The sequence below is a fragment of the Ranitomeya variabilis genome, chromosome 5 (assembly GCF_051348905.1).
Source record: "Ranitomeya variabilis isolate aRanVar5 chromosome 5, aRanVar5.hap1, whole genome shotgun sequence".
Classification (NCBI taxonomy): Eukaryota; Metazoa; Chordata; class Amphibia; order Anura; family Dendrobatidae; genus Ranitomeya; species Ranitomeya variabilis.
The window spans coordinates 192796522-192816378 of NC_135236.1; the positions used below are offsets into that span (position 1 = coordinate 192796522).

Consider the following 19857-nt stretch of genomic DNA (forward strand, 5'->3'; position numbering starts at 1 on the left):
ATTTTCATCACATAGTATTGTATCATCTGAATGTATCCATGCATGCTTTATAAGGAGACACTCACCATTCAAAGCATCTTCTGCCGAAGGCCTGTAAAGAGAAGACATCGATATAACAAGGTGGATATTAATGTAAACAAAAAAAAACCCCAACAACAACTTTGGACAATTATGCCGCACTTGGAAGAAATCTCTATAGGAAGCAAGGCTCATTAACCCCTTCCAGAGTTGTCAATTTACTAATTATTTTCTGCTTTTATCTTTTCCTCACTTTCTTACAAGAACCATAAGGTCTTTATTTTAACATCACAATAACCGTACGAGGACTAGCTTTTTCTGGGAAGAGTTGTAGTATTGAATGACACCACTTATTTTACGAAAAAATGGGAAAAAAATGCACATGCAATTACATCTGTGCAGCACGGTGGCTCAATGGTTGGCAAATCCCACCAAGGACAACATCTGCAAGGAGTTTGTATGTTCTCCCTGTGTTTGCGTTCCCTCCCACATTCCAAATATATACTGATAGGAAATGTAGACTGTGAGCCCCAATGGGGACAGTGATGATGTCGGTAAAGCGCCGTGAAGTTGATGGATATATATATATATGTAAAATTTTTTGGGAAAAAAACAAAACGTCTCCAATGTTCTTAAAGTTTGATTAGTAAAAATGACTTACCAAAATGCCAAACTAAAATTTTATTTATAATTCTTAAATGTTATAAGTTTGCAAAGAAAAAAAATAAATTAGTTTGTGAGACTAGTAACTTATTTTTCCATCAAAGGAGCTGTGCGGAGACTGACATTTTTCTGGCTACCATTTTGTGGTAGATCCAATGTTTTGATCGCTTATTATTGCAGGTTTGGGTGGAGGTAAAGTGACTGAAAAAATTAAAGTCTGTAGTTTACATTATTTTTTTTGCCCTTCATGGCTTCAACCACACAAGTTAAATTTATATTTCACAGATCTGACTTTGGACGCAGAATAGCAAATACTTTTTATTTTAGTTTTAATGGGTGAAAAGAGTGGAATGATTCCATATTGTTTACATTGTTAAAAACTCTTTTCAAACACATTTGTTTTTGTCCCCTTGAGGGAAATTAATCTGTCACTATATTGTAATACTGTAGTAATGCAGTGTATGGCACAAGCCCAGCCATAGGCTGGTCTTCACTGGATTATGGTGATGGCAGGCATGGGGGTCTTCAGCATGCCCCCTTGACTGCAATGGCAACCAGTCAGAGAAGGAAGGGCAATGGGTGGCTGAAAAAGCTCTTTAAATGCAGCTCAGGCCAGTGCTGCTAAAGCCAGGTGATGGCTGTGTAACACAACCAGCATCTGCCAGGTATCATGCGGGCTCAGCTTCTGAGCCCGCGTCATATACTGGGAACTAACATTGGACATACAAGTACTTCCAACGTTGGAAGAGGGTAATTAAAAGGTGACATATCGAGATAAGGAAACAGGTGTCTGGAGAAGAAAGCCTTACTTTGGTTTGCTTGCAGAAGATGAATGAGTTTGCAACCAATCCTGTGAAAGAATAAAAAAAAAAAAAAAGTACATAGAGCATTACAATGTGTCAAAAAAATAAATAATGTACATTTCTTTTAAAACATGATACAGACGCTCTGCTTTGTTTTAGAGCAGTAGCAGAAAATGGTGGCCTCGCTCCCTGCAGGCACTTAAAAAAAAAAAAATACATGTGGTGAGCGAATATACTCGTTACTCGAGATTTCCTGAGCACGCTCGGGTGTCCTCCGAGTATTTTTTAGCGCTCGGAGATTTAGTTTTCATCACCTCAGCTGAATGATTTACAGATATTAGCCAGCATAAGTACATGTGGGGGTTGCCTGGTTGCTAGGGAATCCCCACATGTAATCAAGCTGTCTATCAGCTGTAAATCATCCAGCTGTGGCACTGAAAACAGTCTCCGAGCACTAAAAAAATACTCAGAGGACACCAGAGCATGCTCGGGTAATCTCGAATAACGAGTATATTCGCTCATCACTATTCAATACATGTGAGCCAGATGCACATATGGAGCTGCTGCTTACTGCCACGTTGCCTGCCTGACTGCCTACTATAAGGGGTACTCCTATCAATACAACTGTATAAACTATAAAGGCTTTCATCCATAGTAGTGTGCTCAACTGTCACAGCATCCGCTATTCAGAACTATTTACAGCGATGGATACGCAGCGGCTAAACGCTTCCATTAGTTGTGCGCTGCCTGGCTGATTACTGTGACCTATGCCCGTCTCTGAACAGCTTGTCTATGAAAGATAAGCTGTGCAGCTGCAGGCTGCATCCCTGCCATAGTCTAATCCCCCTCCAGCAGCACGGTGGTCCCTCAGTAGTACTCATATCATACGTCTCCCAAGCTTGAGGAATTAAGGGAAAAGCTGGGGTTATAGGAAAGATGCTGCAGGAGCAGACAGACTGATACTTGCTTCAGGCTGGGGAGGCAGGCGTGAAACAAGAGTGGTACAAACAGGCTGCAGGGATGGGAAACTACCAAGAGAAAGAAGTGCTGGTGAAGAGAGGATAGACTACGGGAGGGATACAGCCCGCAACTTTACCACTTATCTGTGAAATATCCCCACAAGAGCGGAGGGAAGCTAGGACTACCACATTCAAGCTGTGAAAAAGCAGCCATGGGTCACAGGGGCCGTCACCCGGGCAGAGCACAAACCCGCACACAGGACAACAGGCTTGGTCAAAAGGCTGGCTTGCATTAAAAGTAAGGGATTGTTTAGGTGAGCAGATAATCTCTGAAAGGATGACTTCCGCACCTCTCCTGACTATGACCTACTAGCTACATACATGTATAAATAGCATCTTGTCAAATATCACCATGAGCGGACCAAAAGGAGCAGAGTCGTAGCCAGGAGTTCGCTAAATCCGTTCATTGGTTTCATTTTATAGCTAATAGGAACGTAGACCTGTATCTATAATACATCGCCCTATATAGCTCAGTATATTCAGCTGCCAGGCTTATTTCGTTGTGTCCTGAACTCATGAATGTTTTCCATATTGGTGCACTACAGACCTAACACTGTGAAACTGAGCACAGCAGACAAAACTAAAAAGGCACAGGGACAACAAAAAGGTTCAACAAAAGTAGGAAACGCTGAGACTGTGGCAAACATGACCTTTTCTCACACTGCTCATGTAACGCACTGCCCTTGATTCGGATTATGTACAGCAACTTTCAAAGATCCTGCTTTACTTGTTAAATAAAACCCACACATTCATTCAAGACCATGGCAGAGATTAGGGAACATACCCCAGCACAACACTATATTAAAAAAATCAAAGGAAAAAGTACAAACCCCCAAAAAGGTTTCTTTGGCCTCCTCTACGCTTGTCTCCTCAGTTAGCGATGCTCGTCGGCTACTTACATGCACTAAACAAAAGGAAGAACTTTGTTGAAAGCTTCTTCAGGGTCACAAAATACAATCACAAATAAGGAAGTAGGAGAAGTGGTCTTCAGCGTTTTACGTGCAGTTTATTACACCTTCCATTCCTTATCAGACAAACAAAGCAGCCAAGCATCAATGTGAACTTCATCCACCTTTACTGTGATCATCAATGTTTGCCTTCTTTGTTTGTCTAGGGTCAGACAGTTAATTAAATACTAGATCATTGAAAACTTTAAAGGCCCCGTCTCACATAGCGATTTACCAACGATCACGACCAGCGATATGACCTGGCCGTGATCGTTGGTAAGTCGTTGTGTGGTCGCTGGGGAGCTGTCACACAGACAGCTCTCTCCAGCGACCAACGATCAGGGGAACGACTTCGGCATCGTTGAAACTGTCTTCAACGATGCCGAAGTCCCCCTGCAGCACCCGGGTAACCAGGGTAAACATCGGGTTACTAAGCGCAGGGCCGCGCTTAGTAACCCGATGTTTACCCTGGTTACCAAAAAAAACAAACAGTACATACTCACCATCTGATGTCCGTCAGGTCCCTTGCCGTCTGCTTCCTGCTCTGACAGTGCCGCCGTACAGTGAGAGCAGAGCGCAGCGGTGACGTCACTGCTGTGCTGCGCTCTCACTGTACGGCGGCACTCAGAGCAGGAAGCAGACGGCAAGGGACCTGACGGACATCAGATGGTGAGTATGTACTGTTTGTTTTTTTTGGTAACCAGGGTAAACATCGGGTTACTAAGCGCGGCCCTGCGCTTAGTAACCCGATGTTTATCCTGGTTACCAGTGATGACATCGCTGGATCGGTGTCACACACACCGATTCAGCGATGTCAGCGGGACCTCAACGAACAAAAAAAGGTCCAGGCCATTCCGACACGACCAGCCATCTCACAGCAGGGGCCTGATCGCTGGTACGTGTCACACATAGCGAGATCGCTACTGAGGTCGCTGTTGCGTCACAAAACTTGTGACTCAGCAGCGATCTCGCTAGCGATCTCGCTATGTGAGACGGGGCCTTAAGGGTATGTGCACACGTCCTTATTTCTTGCAGAAATTTCCTGAAGAAAACCGGAAATTTTCTGCAAGAAATCCGCATTTTATTTTTTTTTTGCGTTTTTTCCGTGTTTTTTTTAGCATTCTGCAAGCGTAATTAGCTCGCAGAATGCTAAAGTTTTCCAAGCAATCTGTAGCATCGCTTGGAAAACTGACTGACAAGTTGGTTACACTTGTCAAACATACTGTTTGACAAGTGTGACCAACCTTTTACTATAGATGCTGCTTATGCAGCATCTATAGTAAAAGATAGAATGTTTAAAAATAATTAAAAAAATTAAAAAATGCTTATACTCACCCTCTGCAGACAGCCAATCTCCTCAGCGGCGTCCGTTCCTATAGATGCCGGTGTGGTTCAGGACCTTCAATGACGTCGCGGCTTGTGATTGGTCGCGTGAGTCACATGAGCGGTCACGCGACCAATCACAAGACAGCGACGTCATCACAGGTCCTGAACCACACCATCTATAGGAACGGAAGAGAGAGCATGCACCGGAGAGGCGGGAACACTTCGGGGGCCATCAGAGGGTGAGTATATGACTATTTTTTATTTAATTTTTTTTTTTTTTACCAATTATATGGTGCCCAGTCCATGGAGGAGAGTCTCCTCTCCTCCACCCTGGGTACCAACCGCACATAATCTGCTTACTTCCCGCATGGTGGGCATAGCCCCGTGCGGGAAGTAAGCAGATCAATGCACTCCTAGGTGTGCGGAATCCCCGCAATTCCGCATTTTTAATGAACATGTGGCTTTTTTTTCCGCGATGCGATTTTTTCGCGGAAAAAAATGCAACATTTGCACAAAAAAGCGGAATACCCTGTAAATAATAGGAGGCATATGTAAGCGTTTTTTTCACGTTTTTATGGCGAAAAAATGCAAAAAAAACGCGAAAAATCCTGAACGTGTGCACATGGCCTAAAGGGAACCTGGTACCACATAATTTACATAAGGAAATAGCGATGTAGCTGTATAAATGCATGTCCCACAAATAAAAATGTATACTTTTTTTTGTGGGGTCCACTATCTTAAGTAAACCAATATACACGCCATATGCAAATCAAGCTGAAAGTGCGCTGGGCATGAGGTATTATGCTGGGAAGAACAGGCCCCGCAAACACAGGGCCCTCCCAAAACACAGGTCCCCCGCAAACACAGGCCCCCCCAAAACACAGCGCCCCCCCCCCACAAACACAGGCCCAGACTGACTTGCATATGGCGTCGTCACCAGGTGTCTTGTTACTGACACATCGGACAGCCACAGAAACGGTATCGTTTTTACTTGGGTGACAGGCACAGCCACACCACTTCATTCCATATCCAAGAATGTGCCGACAGCTTCCCCAAATAAGTGACTATCATAAATGAAAGCCTTGATCTTAATATACAGACATGACTCACATTGATCTAGCCTCAAAGATTGGGAGATTTTGCTGAGTTCTGTAAATCCTGAGCAGGATTTCACTTGCTTCAGGCTGCAAGGAGGATACGATTCCATCTATAAAGAAAAGGAAAATGGATCATTAAAGACTCCGTTAGATAATTTACTAAAAATGGTCATACAGATTAGACAGCCTGGCAAACAGATACACCTCCAGAGCCAGCCATAAAACAGCACACTGCTATGTCGTCCTCAGTTTTGGCCAGGGGGAAATGTGTTCATTGGTCAGCACACAGCATTGTGTGTATTCTCAACAATTTCAGCTAACAAATCAAGAAAAGCTTAAAAGAGGTTGTCCACTACTTTTACACTGATGACCTATCCTTAGGATAGGTCATAAATGTCTTAATGGCTGGGGTCCGACACTCTGCACCCCACGGATCAGCTGTTAAGCGTCAGCGGGCGCTAGTCAGAAGGGCTCACTTGCGGAGCTGGCCACCTTCTGATAGTGGTCACCACAGGGTACTGCACTTCCGCCTCCTATTGCACTGAATAAGAGGTGGATGTCCAGCATTCTGCATCGGGCCACTACCAGGAGACGGCCAGCTCCGCAAGTGAGTACATCCGGCCAGCGTCCGCTGACAACAGCTGATCAGCAGGAGATCCGGGTGTCAGAGCCTGGCTGATCAGACATTGATTACCTACCCTAAGGAGAGGTCATCAGTGTAAAAGTAGTGGACAACCACTTTAATCTACTATCATCTCAAAAACATATACTAGGGCATAGACATGTGCGACATCTGCTTGTGACTCCTAACAGTTCTCTGCTACAAATCATCAATTACAATTTTTAAAGGATCTCAACATTTTTAGACAATCACACCAAATACACATCTGGTCACTGCTAACTTGAGAAAAAGCTAATAGGCATTATTGTATAAGAAAAATGTATAGACTGTGACACAAATGTAAAGGACATACGTCCACAAGATTATTTCCCCTCCACCTGCCCGAACTAATCATACAAGGCCGGACAGGTCGAGGTGGTTTAAGCGAAGCTGTGGTCAGGCAAGGTTTTTCCAGGTTTATTCCCAGAAAAGGCCTAAATGCATGACAGATGCAGGCTTTCCTCAGAAAGGCTCCTCCCAGAAGTGCATCCATTCATTCCCCACTCCTATCAGCTTTCCCTCTAACAGACTGCACCACGTGACCCCACGCCCAACAGATCTATCTTGAGCCCCACAAGGGGCTGAAATATTGATTTTTAGATCTGAAACCTATTGGGTCTTATCATTCCTTTTTCCCTCTTAAACACTATCTTCTGCTAAATATTTTTTGAGTGCTAAAGTTTCTACTCTACATATGATTTATTTACTTCTGAGAACCACACACATGGTTGAGCAAACACATACACACACGTGATTGAGATCGGTATTGTTCAAAATGCGTAGGTCTCAACTTTGGCTGAATGTGTTACTGTGGTAGGTGAGGGGTTCCTGTCCCATTTTAACTAAAGAAATTTTAACTAACACGTGCTGGATTGTGTTTGGGAGTCTCCCAGGATCCTGGATCTTCCTCCCTCTTTCTAGTTTTTCCTTGCACGGTGTATGAGTGGGACATCATGGAATTATACTGGTGATCTAAAACCTTTTCTTTTGTTCCTTTATCGTCTAGTTTTGCCCAGTGTCATCATAATTCATACTATACAAGCATACGATACCAACAACATTGGAGCTTCCCTTTAACTTCTCTTAAGTCAATAAAGCGTTGAACCCAACTGCTGTGAACCAACTACTTCACTGTGTGAGATGCTGCATTGTCAGGAAGGATCTACTGTATAAAATTGTTATTTGAGCAGTTGGCTCTCAAATATGAACGAGTCCGGACATTATCCCAAAGCTTCGACCAATTGTTTGGCTGACTTCCCATACTTAGGAGCATTCCTTCAACAGAGTACTTAACTCTTCTACATGAGAAAGACCTCCGTGCTAGGGCTCATCTCAGTGAGAACAAGGAGGTTGGCAGTCAAAAATCAGGCATGCCAGACTGATACCTTCCCTGACAATCAGTTGGCCAGCACTCCCATACACATTAGTGTTGGCCAAACCAGTTGATGTGACAGTCAAAGGTCAACGGGGATATTTAGTTTTCCACACTACCCTCTATAAGCTCCACATGCTATTGTGAGAAAATATCAAAAGATCGGAATATCCACCACCCACAAGAATGCGGTGGACAATGTCTATTCGATTGAAATTCCCCCCATTCCCGTTTACGCTCAGTAGCAGAACCTCCATAATTATATATATATATATATATATATATATATATATATATATATATATATATATATATATATATATATACACACATACATACACACACATACATACATACACACACAGTATATACTCGAGTATAAGCCAACCCGAGTATAAGCCGACCCCCTAACTTTGCCGCAAAAAACTGGGAAAACTTAATGACTCTAGTATAAGCCTAGGGTGGGAAGTGCGGCGGCTACCTGTAAGGCTATGTGCACACGTTCAGGTTGTTTCGCGTTTTTTTCGGTATAAAAACTCATTAAAAACGCATACATTATGCATCCTATCATTTAGAATGCATTCTGCATGTTTTGTGCACATGGTGCGTTTTTTTTCCGCGAAAAAAACACATCGCGGTAAAAAAAAGCAGCATGTTCATTAATTTTGCGGATTTTCCGCCTTTTTCACGCTATGCATGGAAAAAAATGCACAAAAAAAGTGTCAAAAACACGGTAAAATCTCGGTAAAAACGCATGCGGATTTCTGGCAGAAATGTCCGGTTTTTGTCAGGAAAATTTCTGCCAGAAATCCTGACGTGTGCACATAGCCAAAATGTCAAAATTTAAAATAGATACCAATAAAAGTAAAATTAATTGAGACATCAGTAGGTTAAGTGTTTTTGAATATCCATATTGAATCAGGAGCCCCATATAATGCTCCATAAAGTTTATGATGGCCCCATAAGATGCTCCATATTAAAATATACCCCATATCATCCTGCATAAAGGTCACTAATGGTCCCATAAGATGCTCCGTAGACACATTTGCCCAATATAATGCTGCACAAACGTTGATTATGGCCCCATAAGATGCTCCATACAGACACTTGCCCCATATAGTGCTGCACAAACGTTATGGCCCCATAAGATGATCCATACAGACACTTGCCCCATTTGCTGGTGCTGCGATAGGGGAAAAAAAAAAAAATCACATACTCACCTCTCCGTCACTCAGGCCCCCGACACTTTCAATATTCACCTGACTTCGTTCCAGCGTAGCTCCATCTTCAGCACTGACATTCAGGCAGAGGGCGTGCACTAACTACGTCACCTCGCCCTATGACCTGAACGTCACAGCAGAAGACACTGAAGACAGAGCAGCGCCCGGAACGGGGAGCAGGTGAATATCGCGCAGCGCTCCCCTCCCCATTATACTCACCTGCTCCTGGTGCTGTACAGACCCTGGTTCCCCAGCGCCACAGCTTCTTCCTGTACTGAGCGGTCACCGTTACCGCTCATTACAGTAATGAATATGCGGCTCCACCTCTATGGGAGGTACCATGTGATCGCTCAATACAGGAAGAAGCTGGGGCACCAGGGAGCTGCAAGGACCACACCAGGAGCAGGTGAGTATAATTAGACAGCCCCCGCTCCCCCTCCCCTGCCGACCCCTGGGTATGACTCGAGTATAAGCTGAGAGGGGCAATTTCAGCCTAAAAAAAATGGGCTGAAAATCTCGGCTTATTCTCGAGTATATCCGATAGATATATATATAATATATACATACACACACACACACACACGTATATATACACACACAGGACATGTCAGGGTGCAGACGGACCTCAAATTAATCACGGAGATTCATCAACTTTACAAAAGGCAAATCGCTTATTTGCAATGCATTGATTTCTTACCAAAGCTGCTGGGTTCACGTCTCCTTCAGTTTCGCTTTCAGGGTTTTTAAGTTGTTTCTGTGTTATTGTATTTTCTCTGTGGCCTTAAAAAAAAAAAATTATTAATACAAACCACACATCCAGAGCACATTACTAAAGATACTACAGTTAATCCTTACTGTGGATCCTTGTAAAGTAACCAGGAAATCACTCATTTATCAGAAGCAACCATCTAGGTAATGAACCCAGAAAGCAAATGAAAATCTTTTTCCATGTTAAAATCATTTGACGTTATTAAAAAATATTTTATTAACTGTTATTAAAATAAGACGCAAAGGTACTCAAGTAAACAAAAAAACATAGAAAGGTCTCCAGCGTGGTCAGGAAATAAAACTTCACGTTTAGTGTAGAAACATTAAATTAAATTACATGTAGGGGATACACCAGGAAGCTCAGGATGGCTAGCAACCGACGCGTTTCGACTGACGTCTTAATCATGATTAAGACCTCATGGTCGAAACGTGTCGGTTGCCAGCGCACTTGATGGCTGATTTAACTAGTCATGTGCTCTTAACAGCCGCAGGTGGATAAATACCCATGGCTGTTAATCAGTTAAACGTCTCTGTCATCAATCATCGACAGCAACAATTAAACATGAACAAAGTGCATCATTGATCCCGCTCATGATTTTTTGCTATACACACGCAATCGGACAAGTGTGGCTTCAAGTCTCCTGTGGTGACTACTAAATATGGTAGAAAGAAAACCATTTAAAAAAAAAAAAAAAAAAAAGTGGAAAACAAATTCCAATCACCCCCCTTTTTTGATCCATAAAGAAAACATTTGGTATCGCCATGTTCAGAAATGTCTGACCAAAATATAATTTATTAACAAATTAATCTGATTGGTAAATGAGAGAAAAAAACAAAATGTCAGAATTATGGGGGGTTTTTTTTGGTTGCCGCAACATTGCAATAAAAGGTGATAAATACATTGTATCTACCCCCAAAATGGAATCAGTAAAAACATTCTGAGCGCGCAAAAAAATAGCCCTCACCCAGGCCCAGATACTGAAAAATGAGAACGTTACGGGGCCTTGGAATACTGGGATTAAAGCAATTTTTTTTTAAACAAATTTTTTTTTCTTTCCAACACAAAAACAAAACAAAAACATACATGTTTGGTACTGTGTACTGACCTGGAGAATAATACTGCCAAGTCAGTTTTATAGTATAGTGAACTCCAAGTGTGGTGAAAATGCTATTCTACAATTGCCCACTCTCCCCAGTCCCACAAGCTCGCTGTCTTGGGGTAATCCTTGACCCAGATTTCTCCTTCAACTCACATATCCAAGCCCTTTCCACTTCCTGCCGCTCTGTGGCCTCCCCTCTAACACTCTCGCACCCCTCCAATCTATTCTAAACTCAGCTGCCCGACTAATCCACCTGTCCCCCCGCTATTCCCCGGCCTCTCCCCTCTGTCAATCCCTTCACTGGCTCCCCATTACCCAGAGACTCCAGTACAAAACCCTAACCGTGACATACAAAGCCATCCACAACCTGTCTCCTCCAAACATCTGTGACCTCATCTCCCGGTACTTACCCACACGCAACCTCCGATCCTCACAAGATCTCCTTCTCTACTCCCCTCTTATCTCCTCTTCCCACAATCACATACAAGATTTCTCTCACGCATCATCCCTACTCTGGAACGCTCTACCACAACACATCAGACTCTCGCCTACCATGGAAACCCACCTCTTCCGACAAGCCTACAACCTGCAGTAACCACCGATTGACCAAACCGCTGCATGACCAGCTCTACCCTCACCTACTGTATCCTCACCCATCCCTTGTAGATTGTGAGCCTTCCCGGGCAGGGTCCTCTCTCCTCCTGTACCAGTCGTGACCTGTATTGTTTAAGATTACTGTACTTATTTTTATTATGTATACCCCTCCTCACATGTAAAGCGCCATGGAATAAATGCGACTAGAATAAATAATAATAGTCGGTGTTTTCAATTTACCATGTTCCAGTAAACTATGCGGCAGAATGAAAGGCGTCAATCAAAAGTACAATTCGTCCTGCAAAAAACAAAACCTCATACGGCTGGGAAACAAAATATGGTATGGCTCTTGGAAGAAGGGGAGGATAAAACAAAACTGAAAATCACCGGAGGTGAAGGGGTTAATATAGGGGTATATATTAATGTCACTAATTTAGTTCACTACCATTTATCCTTTTTGCACATATAATTTAGTACTAATGCGGCATATGTGCAATTTAAAACGTTTATACTATCTATGGAACAAATAGCCATCTAGCAGTTGGTAATGGTGTAATTCTATGCATTCTCTAATTGGATTACTGTACATACCCCTTTTGAGTGACTCTTATTTTATCAACTTTGTGTATATGTGTATATATGTATGTATATATATATATATATATATATATATATATATATATTTTTTTTTTTTTTTTTTTTTTTTTTTTTTTTTTTCAATAAAGTCAAATGATTTTAGTGTGAAAGGGATTAGGTTTCACTCGTTTTCTGGGTTACATTACCTAGATGGTTGCTTACTTTACTAAAAGCAGTTTACATACGATGACCCATAATTAATGAGCAATCATTAAAAAACAGAGTTAAGGTACCTTCACACTGAACGATATCGCTAGCGATCTGTGACGTTGCAGCGTCTTGGCTAGCGATATCGTTGAGTTTGACACGCAGCAGCGATCAGGATCCTGCTGTGCCATCGTTGGTCGGAGCAGAAAGTCCAGAACTTTATTTCGTCGCTGGATCTCCCGCAGACATCGCTGAATCGGTGTGTGTGACGCCGATTCAGCGATGTCTTCACTGGTAACCAGGGTAAACATCGGGTTACTAAGCGCAGGGCCGCGCTTAGTAACCCAATGTTTACCCTGGTTACCAGTGTAAATGTAAAAAAAAACCAAACACTACATACTTACATTCCGGTGTCTGTCCCCCGGCGCTGTGCTTTCCTGCACTGTCAGCGCCGGCTGGCCGTAAAGCAGATTACAGCGGTGACGTCACCGCTCTGCTTTCCGGCTGGCGCTCACAGTCAGTGCAGGAAAGCACAGCGCCGGGGGACAGACACCGGAATGTAAGTAAGTATGTAGTGTTTTTTTTTTTTTTTTACATTAGCACTGGTAACCAGGGTAAGCGCGGCCCTGCGCTTAGTAACCCGATGTTTACCCTGGTTACCCGGGGACTTCGGCATAGTTGGTCGCTGGAGAGCTGTCTGTGTGACAGCTCTCCAGCGACCACACAACGACGAAACAGCGACGCTGCAGCGATCGGCATCGTCGTCTAGATCGCTGCAGCGTCGCTAAATGTGACGGTACCTTTACTATGAAGGAAGCAAGTTGCACCTAGCATGCTTCTATGGGTATTTGTGCAGCGCTAGCACCAGGTTACTACACTAATTACATTAACACACATGATAGCTAGCAAAAGGAAAAAAAAAATAAAAATCACTAAAGTAATTGCATTTTCAGAATAACCTGACCAGTGTGTGGTCCCATCAGTGACTGTGAGCCATCGCTACATGCACACTTATACATAGATGGCTGTCAGTCACTGATTGGTCCAGTGGGCGATCCTAACATCCCAGAAACAGCAGAGGGTTAGATTAAATCATTAAAATACAAGTTATACTGAATCTTCTCTCACAAAACCCTTATATAAATCTGCTCAGCTCTTGCTGCTATACAACAGTGCCTACAGGTTGGACTGCAATTTCATGGTAACAGGATCCCTTTAATAGGAGCTGTAATCTGATACTTTAGTGACAGCAAGTCTTGTCTTGAGAAAGGCAGATTTCTAGTTCTTTTTCAAAGTGAATGGTAAGATCAGGAGGCGGAAGGTATGTGGGTTGAGAAGTGGCTCATAAGGGAGGAAAAACCTTTATCTTACAACATACCGTATATACTCGAGTATAAGCCGACCCGAGTATAAGCCAACCCCCCTAATTTTGCCACAAAAAACTGGGAAACTTATTGACTCGAGTATAAGCCTAAGGTGGAAAATGCAGCAGCTACCGGTGAATTTCAAAAATAAAAAGATGCTCCATGCCGTTCATTATGGCCCCATAGCTGTGCCATATAGTGCTCTGCACCGTTCATTATTGCCCCATAGCTGTGCCATATAGTGCTCTGCACCGTTCATTATTGCCCCATAGCTGTACCATAGAAAGCTGTGCCATATAGTGCTCTGCACCGTTCATTATGGCCCCATAGCTGTGCCATATAGTGCTCTGCACTGTTCATTATTGCCCCAAAGCTGTGCCATATAGTGCTCTGCACCGTTCATTATTGCCCCATAGCTGTGCCATATAGTGCTCTGCACCGTTCATTATTGCCCCATAGCTGTACCATAGAAAGCTGTGCCATATAGTGCTCTGCACCGTTCATTATGGCCCCATAGCTGTGCCATATAGTGCTCTGCACCGTTCATTATTGCCCCATAGCTGTGCCATATAGTGCTCTGCACCGTTCATTATGGCCCCATAGCTGTGACATATAATGCTCTGCACCGTTCATTATTGCCCCATAGCTGTACCATAGAAAGCTGTGCCATATAGTGCTCTGCACCGTTCATTATGGCCCCATAGCTGTACTATAGAAAGCTGTGCCATATAGTGCTCTGCACCGTTCATTATTGCCCCATAGCTGTGCCATATAGTGCTCTGCACCGTTCATTATTGCCCCATAGCTGTGCCATATAGTGCTCTGCACCGTTCATTATGGCCCCATAGCTGTGCCATATAGTGCTCTGCACCTTTCATTATTGTCCCATAGCTGTGCCATATAGTGCTCTGCACCGTTCATTATTGCCCCATAGCTGTGCCATATAGTGCTCTGCACCGTTCATTATGGCCCCATAGCTGTGCCATATAGTGCTCTGCACCTTTCATTATTGTCCCATAGCTGTGCCATATAGTGCTCTGCACCGTTCATTATTGCCCCATAGATGTGCCATAGAAAGCTGTACCATTGCTGCTGCTGCTGCAATAAAAAAAAAAAAATGACATACTCACCTCTCTTGCTTGCAGCTCCTCAGCATCCCGTCCCGGCGTCTCTCTGCACTGACTGATCAGGCAGAGGGCAGCACGCACACTATATGCGTCATCGCGCCCTCCGCACACTATATGCGTCATCGCGCCCTCTGACCTGCAGTCAGTGCGGAGAGACGCCGGGAAGATGGAGAGGCGCCCGGCGTGTGGAACGTGGACAGGTGAATATGTAATACTTACCTGCTACCGGCGTCCCGCTCCCTCCCCCGGACAGCTGGTCTTCGGTGCCGCAGCCTCTTCCTCTGTCAGCGGTCACCGTTACCGCTGATTAGAGAAATGAATATGCGGCTCCGCCCCTATGAGAGTGGAGTCCATATTCATTTCTCTAATCGGCGGTCTCATGTGACCGCTGAACAGGGGAAGCGCTGCGGCACCCGGAGACCGTGGGACTGCTGGGACAGCGCCAGGAGAGCCGGAAGCAGGTAAGTATGCCTCAGCGCCCTCTCCCCCTCACCCGCCGACCCTGCCGCCGACCGTGACTCGAGTATAAGCCGAGGGGGGCACTTTCAGCCCAAAAATTTGGGCTGAAAATCTCGGCTTATACTCGAGTATATACGGTACCTTTAAAAAAAATCTTATATTTGCTTCAACAACTGATTTATGCAAAGTTTGTTGGAACAACCATTTACTGTTACCATATACATTTATGCAAATTGTCTCTTCAGAGAGGAAGAGGACTAGAACTCTAGTAGCAATCCTAAAAGTCAATGTCATCCATTGACAGAGACAATTGAAGAGACAATTTGCATATGTCCCAGAAGAGCATTGCAGCTTTAAGTCTCCTCATCTCGGCATGCTTCGCATGTCAATCTCCGCAAAGAGAAATAATTAGTAATGAGCGAGTATACTCGAGATTTCCAGAGCACGCTCGGGTGACGACGAATATTTTTTAGTGCTCGGAGATTTCGTTTTTATCACCGCAGCTGAGTGATTTACATCTCTTAGCCAGCTTGATTACATGTGGGGATTCCCTAGCAACCAGGCAACCCCCACATGTACAGTACTTATGCTGGCTAATAGCTGTAAATCATTCAGCTGCGTCAACAAAAACGAAATCTACGAGCAGTTACAAATACTCACAGACCACCAGAGCGTGCTCTGGAAATCTCGAGCAACAAGTATACTCGCTCATCACTATAAATAATACTTCTTGGATATCGGTCAGACGCCTCCTCACGAAGAACGGCGAAACGCGCGTTGGAGGAGGCAGGCTGGGGTCCAGGTCTCCCCACATGTAAGGTAAGCTATACAACTATTTATGCACCTTATACTTAAAATCATGTAACTTGCTATCCTTTACTTTTTATGCTCTGCATTAATTTTTCCAGGCATTTCGCACTTTATTTTTTAAGGATTACTTGTGCAATAGCTCTTTATAAGGCTGGGTTCACATTGCGTTACTGTGTGCACGCTAACGGACAGCGTTGCACGGCGAAAATGTCGCAATTAACGCCGTGCAACGGGGCCGTTAGCGTGCCCATTGACAGCAATGTCAATTTCTCCTGCAGCGCATCACTAGCGCGCGTGCCTTTTTCGGCTCGCGCTAGTGATGTGCCGTTCTTCTGTGACGCGCCTCGGACGCTGCTTGCAGCGTCCGCGGCGCGCCCGAGGTCCGTTCCCCGCTCTCGCAGATCGGGGATCTGCGAGAGTGGGGACGTTAACGCGACCCCTAACACGGCCCCTAAATAAACATTGCGTTAGCGCAATCCGCTAGCGCTAAACGGATTGCCCTAACGCAATGTGAACCCAGCCTTATAGAAGCCTTATTTAGGCAGTTGTCAGCAGCTCTGCTGCAAAAAATTTTTTCTACGCACAGGCACTTTATATATTCTCATATATGCAATGAGCTTTAATACATACATATATTTATTTATTATTTATTTATATAGCACCATTAATTCCATGGTGCTGTACATGAGAAAGGGGTTACATACAGGGTTATAGATATCATTTACAGTAAACAGGTTTACAGTGACAGACTGGTACAGAGGGGAGAGGACCCTGTCCTTGCGGACTTACATTAAGACTATATATATATATATATATATATATATATATATATATATAATCTTGGATTAGTCATATTACTAATATTACGGTCTTTATGGGTAAGTCTACATTATAATTATTGGATTGTTACAATATGATTAATATCATTTGCATAAATTATTCCGCTTCACATGGTGATTGCGTACCTCTCCTATCCTGCTTGGTTTGCTATACTCAATAATGACATTTGTATTGTATTTTGTTTAATAAAGGTACTAATTTTCCATAAGATACTCTAGATTTGGTCTCTTTTGAACTTAGAGGTTCTTTTCTTTTGTTATATAATTCATGTAGAGTTGGATTTATTTATTTCGATGATCTAGAAAAGGTTTTTGTCGTGTCTCGAAATTTAAAAACAGTTGGCCAAACAGTAATTCACCATCAGCTATTCCTCGTCATACGTGTGTATGTGTTTTCATTAGAGAGAGGCTAGTAAGCTGCCACTATACACCTCTACCAACAGATCTCACTTGTGACTAAAGGATCAGACCTGTTGAAACTCACCATGTCCAACCTAACACCCCTCCTACCCTGGTAAAAAGTAGAACAAAAATTAGATGAACATTAAATAGATATGGTTTGGCCAATGTTAATGTATGGACACTTACCTTCCCAAGGTTACACCAGTTAAGACTAATTTGTTTGAAAGACCAAACATCCTGCAGCCCTCTGCATCACATGAACCCCCTACAGCAGCCCTCTGCATTACATGCAGCCATATGCATCATACATCCCCCGGCATCAGGTACGCGCCCCAGCAGCCCTCGGCATCACGTACGCGCCCCAGCAGCCCTCGGCATCACGTACGCGCCCCAGCAGCCCTCGGCATCACGTACGCGCCCCAGCAGCCCTCGGCATCACGTACGCGCCCCAGCAGCCCTCGGCATCACGTACGCGCCCCAGCAGCCCTCGGCATCACGTACGCGCCCCAGCAGCCCTCGGCATCACGTACGCGCCCCAGCAGCCCTCGGCATCACGTACGCGCCCCAGCAGCCCTCGGCATCACGTACGCGCCCCAGCAGCCCTCGGCATCACGTACGCGCCCCAGCAGCCCTCGGCATCACGTACGCGCCCCAGCAGCCCTCGGCATCACGTACGCGCCCCAGCAGCCCTCGGCATCAAGTACGCACCCCAGCAGCCCTCGGCATCACATACACCCCCCCAGCAGCCCTCTGCATCACATGCATCCCCCCGGCAGCCCTCTGCATCACGTACACCCCCCCAGCAGCCCTCTGCATCACGTACACCCCCCCAGCAGCCCTCTGTATCACATACACCCCCCCAGCAGTCATCTGCATCACATACACCCCCCAGCAGCCCTCTGCATCACATACACCCCCCCCGGCAGACCTCTGCATCACATACATCCCCTGGCAGACCTCTGCATCACATACACCCCCCAGCAGCCCTCTGCATCACATACACCCCCCCCCCGGCAGACCTCTGCATCACATACATCCCCCCGGCAGACCTCTGCATCACATACATCCCCCAGCAGACCTCTGCATCACATACATCCCCCCGGCAGACCTCTGCATCACATACATCCCACAGCTCTTGTAGACATAATATCAGTTACAGCAGGAGTGTAAATTATCTGCTATGTTATGTGTCAAACTGAATTTTAATAGACGTCTTGGTGATGGATCCTTATCTTTTAAGATTAAGTAAAAGGGAAGTGCCATCATTTACATTTAATTAATTAAAACTTAGCAGCAATAAAATTTCCTAGTTACACAACAGGAAGTGATAAGATATTACACATACCAACAAACGCGCCAAATTCCACAGTGTTCTCTACTTTTGACGATCTTGGTTGGAGAGACATTTCCAGCTTTGAGCTCATCTCCATTTGATTTTTCAAGCTTGGCTGGTTTGGCGTGCTGACAAAAAAGGTAGCTGAAGAACAGCTTGGCATACTACTGGTGGAGACGTCACGATTCCGATTTTCAATGAGCGATACAGCCCCCTGTGCACTGCTTGGCAGCTCTGAAGGACAATCATCAGTGGAAACTAAGGCACTTCCAGATGGACCAGCACCCAGAATATTTAGTTTTTCTCTCTGAGGTGGAAAGAAGTCACCCACCTTTTTTCCTACAGTGTTTCTTTCATCTCTCAAAGAGATGTTGAATAGATAGTTACTGTTGGCCTCGGGACTTCCTTGGGGAAACGAGGAGCCAAAGAAATTATTAACACTATGCTTTTTCCTCATGGAGGAGCGGAGAGGGCCATCATCCACCAGATTTTGCCCCAGATGCTTTGAAATGCTCAATTCCCGGATCTCAGTGTGAACCTTGCTGGCCTCAGACGCTTTTTGTGCAGTAAGTGTTTTCAAGGTATCCACAGTAAGGGCGGACAGGTCTTGTAAGTGTCCAATCTGAGAGTCCAGAGAGTGTAAAGAGCGCTTTATATAGTTCACGCGATCTCCCACTTCTTTGATTTGTATGCACATCTGCTCAACCCTGGGGCGGGGAAAAGAAAAAACTACGTTAAAACTTCACTATGTAAATGTAAGTCTGCTAGAAAAGTGTAGGAAGTTCAACATTTGCACCCAATGTCTAGATTGATCTCATGATAAAAAGTAACAAGCCAGATCTAAAAGATATTTAGTACATTCTGGAAAACCCTACATTATAATGAGTGTATTATTAGCCAATACCAACTGTTCATAAATGTTGATCATTTAAAGGGGTTGTCCAACAGATGCATATAGCTATACGGACACATCCTCTGAAATCCACAGGGCGTAACTGCAGCCATTGAAGAGTTTCCCCCCCACTTTCAACAGTGTTGCACCCGACGCCGCACAACCAGTTCAGACGAGTAAGATTACTCAGCGCTTTGCGATATAACCCCTTAGATCTGCACACGGAGCGCTAACCTCTCTTTTTCTAACAGACACCTCTG

General features: G+C 44.4%; 1 protein-coding gene across 2 annotated transcripts in view; it reads right to left on the reverse strand.

The window, feature by feature from the left end:
* The window catches only part of LOC143775491 (transient receptor potential cation channel subfamily M member 7-like), a 165525-nt gene that overhangs the window by 33848 nt on the left and 111820 nt on the right, over window positions 1-19857 (reverse strand). For both annotated transcript variants that reach the window (XM_077263678.1, XM_077263677.1), the window contains exons 26-31: window positions 18718-19412; window positions 9824-9906; window positions 5887-5983; window positions 3334-3407; window positions 1491-1531; window positions 66-91 (exon numbers count right to left, since the gene is read on the reverse strand). In XM_077263678.1, the coding sequence (XP_077119793.1) occupies window positions 66-91; window positions 1491-1531; window positions 3334-3407; window positions 5887-5983; window positions 9824-9906; window positions 18718-19412 (1016 nt within the window). The remainder of the gene's footprint in view (window positions 1-65; window positions 92-1490; window positions 1532-3333; window positions 3408-5886; window positions 5984-9823; window positions 9907-18717; window positions 19413-19857) is intronic.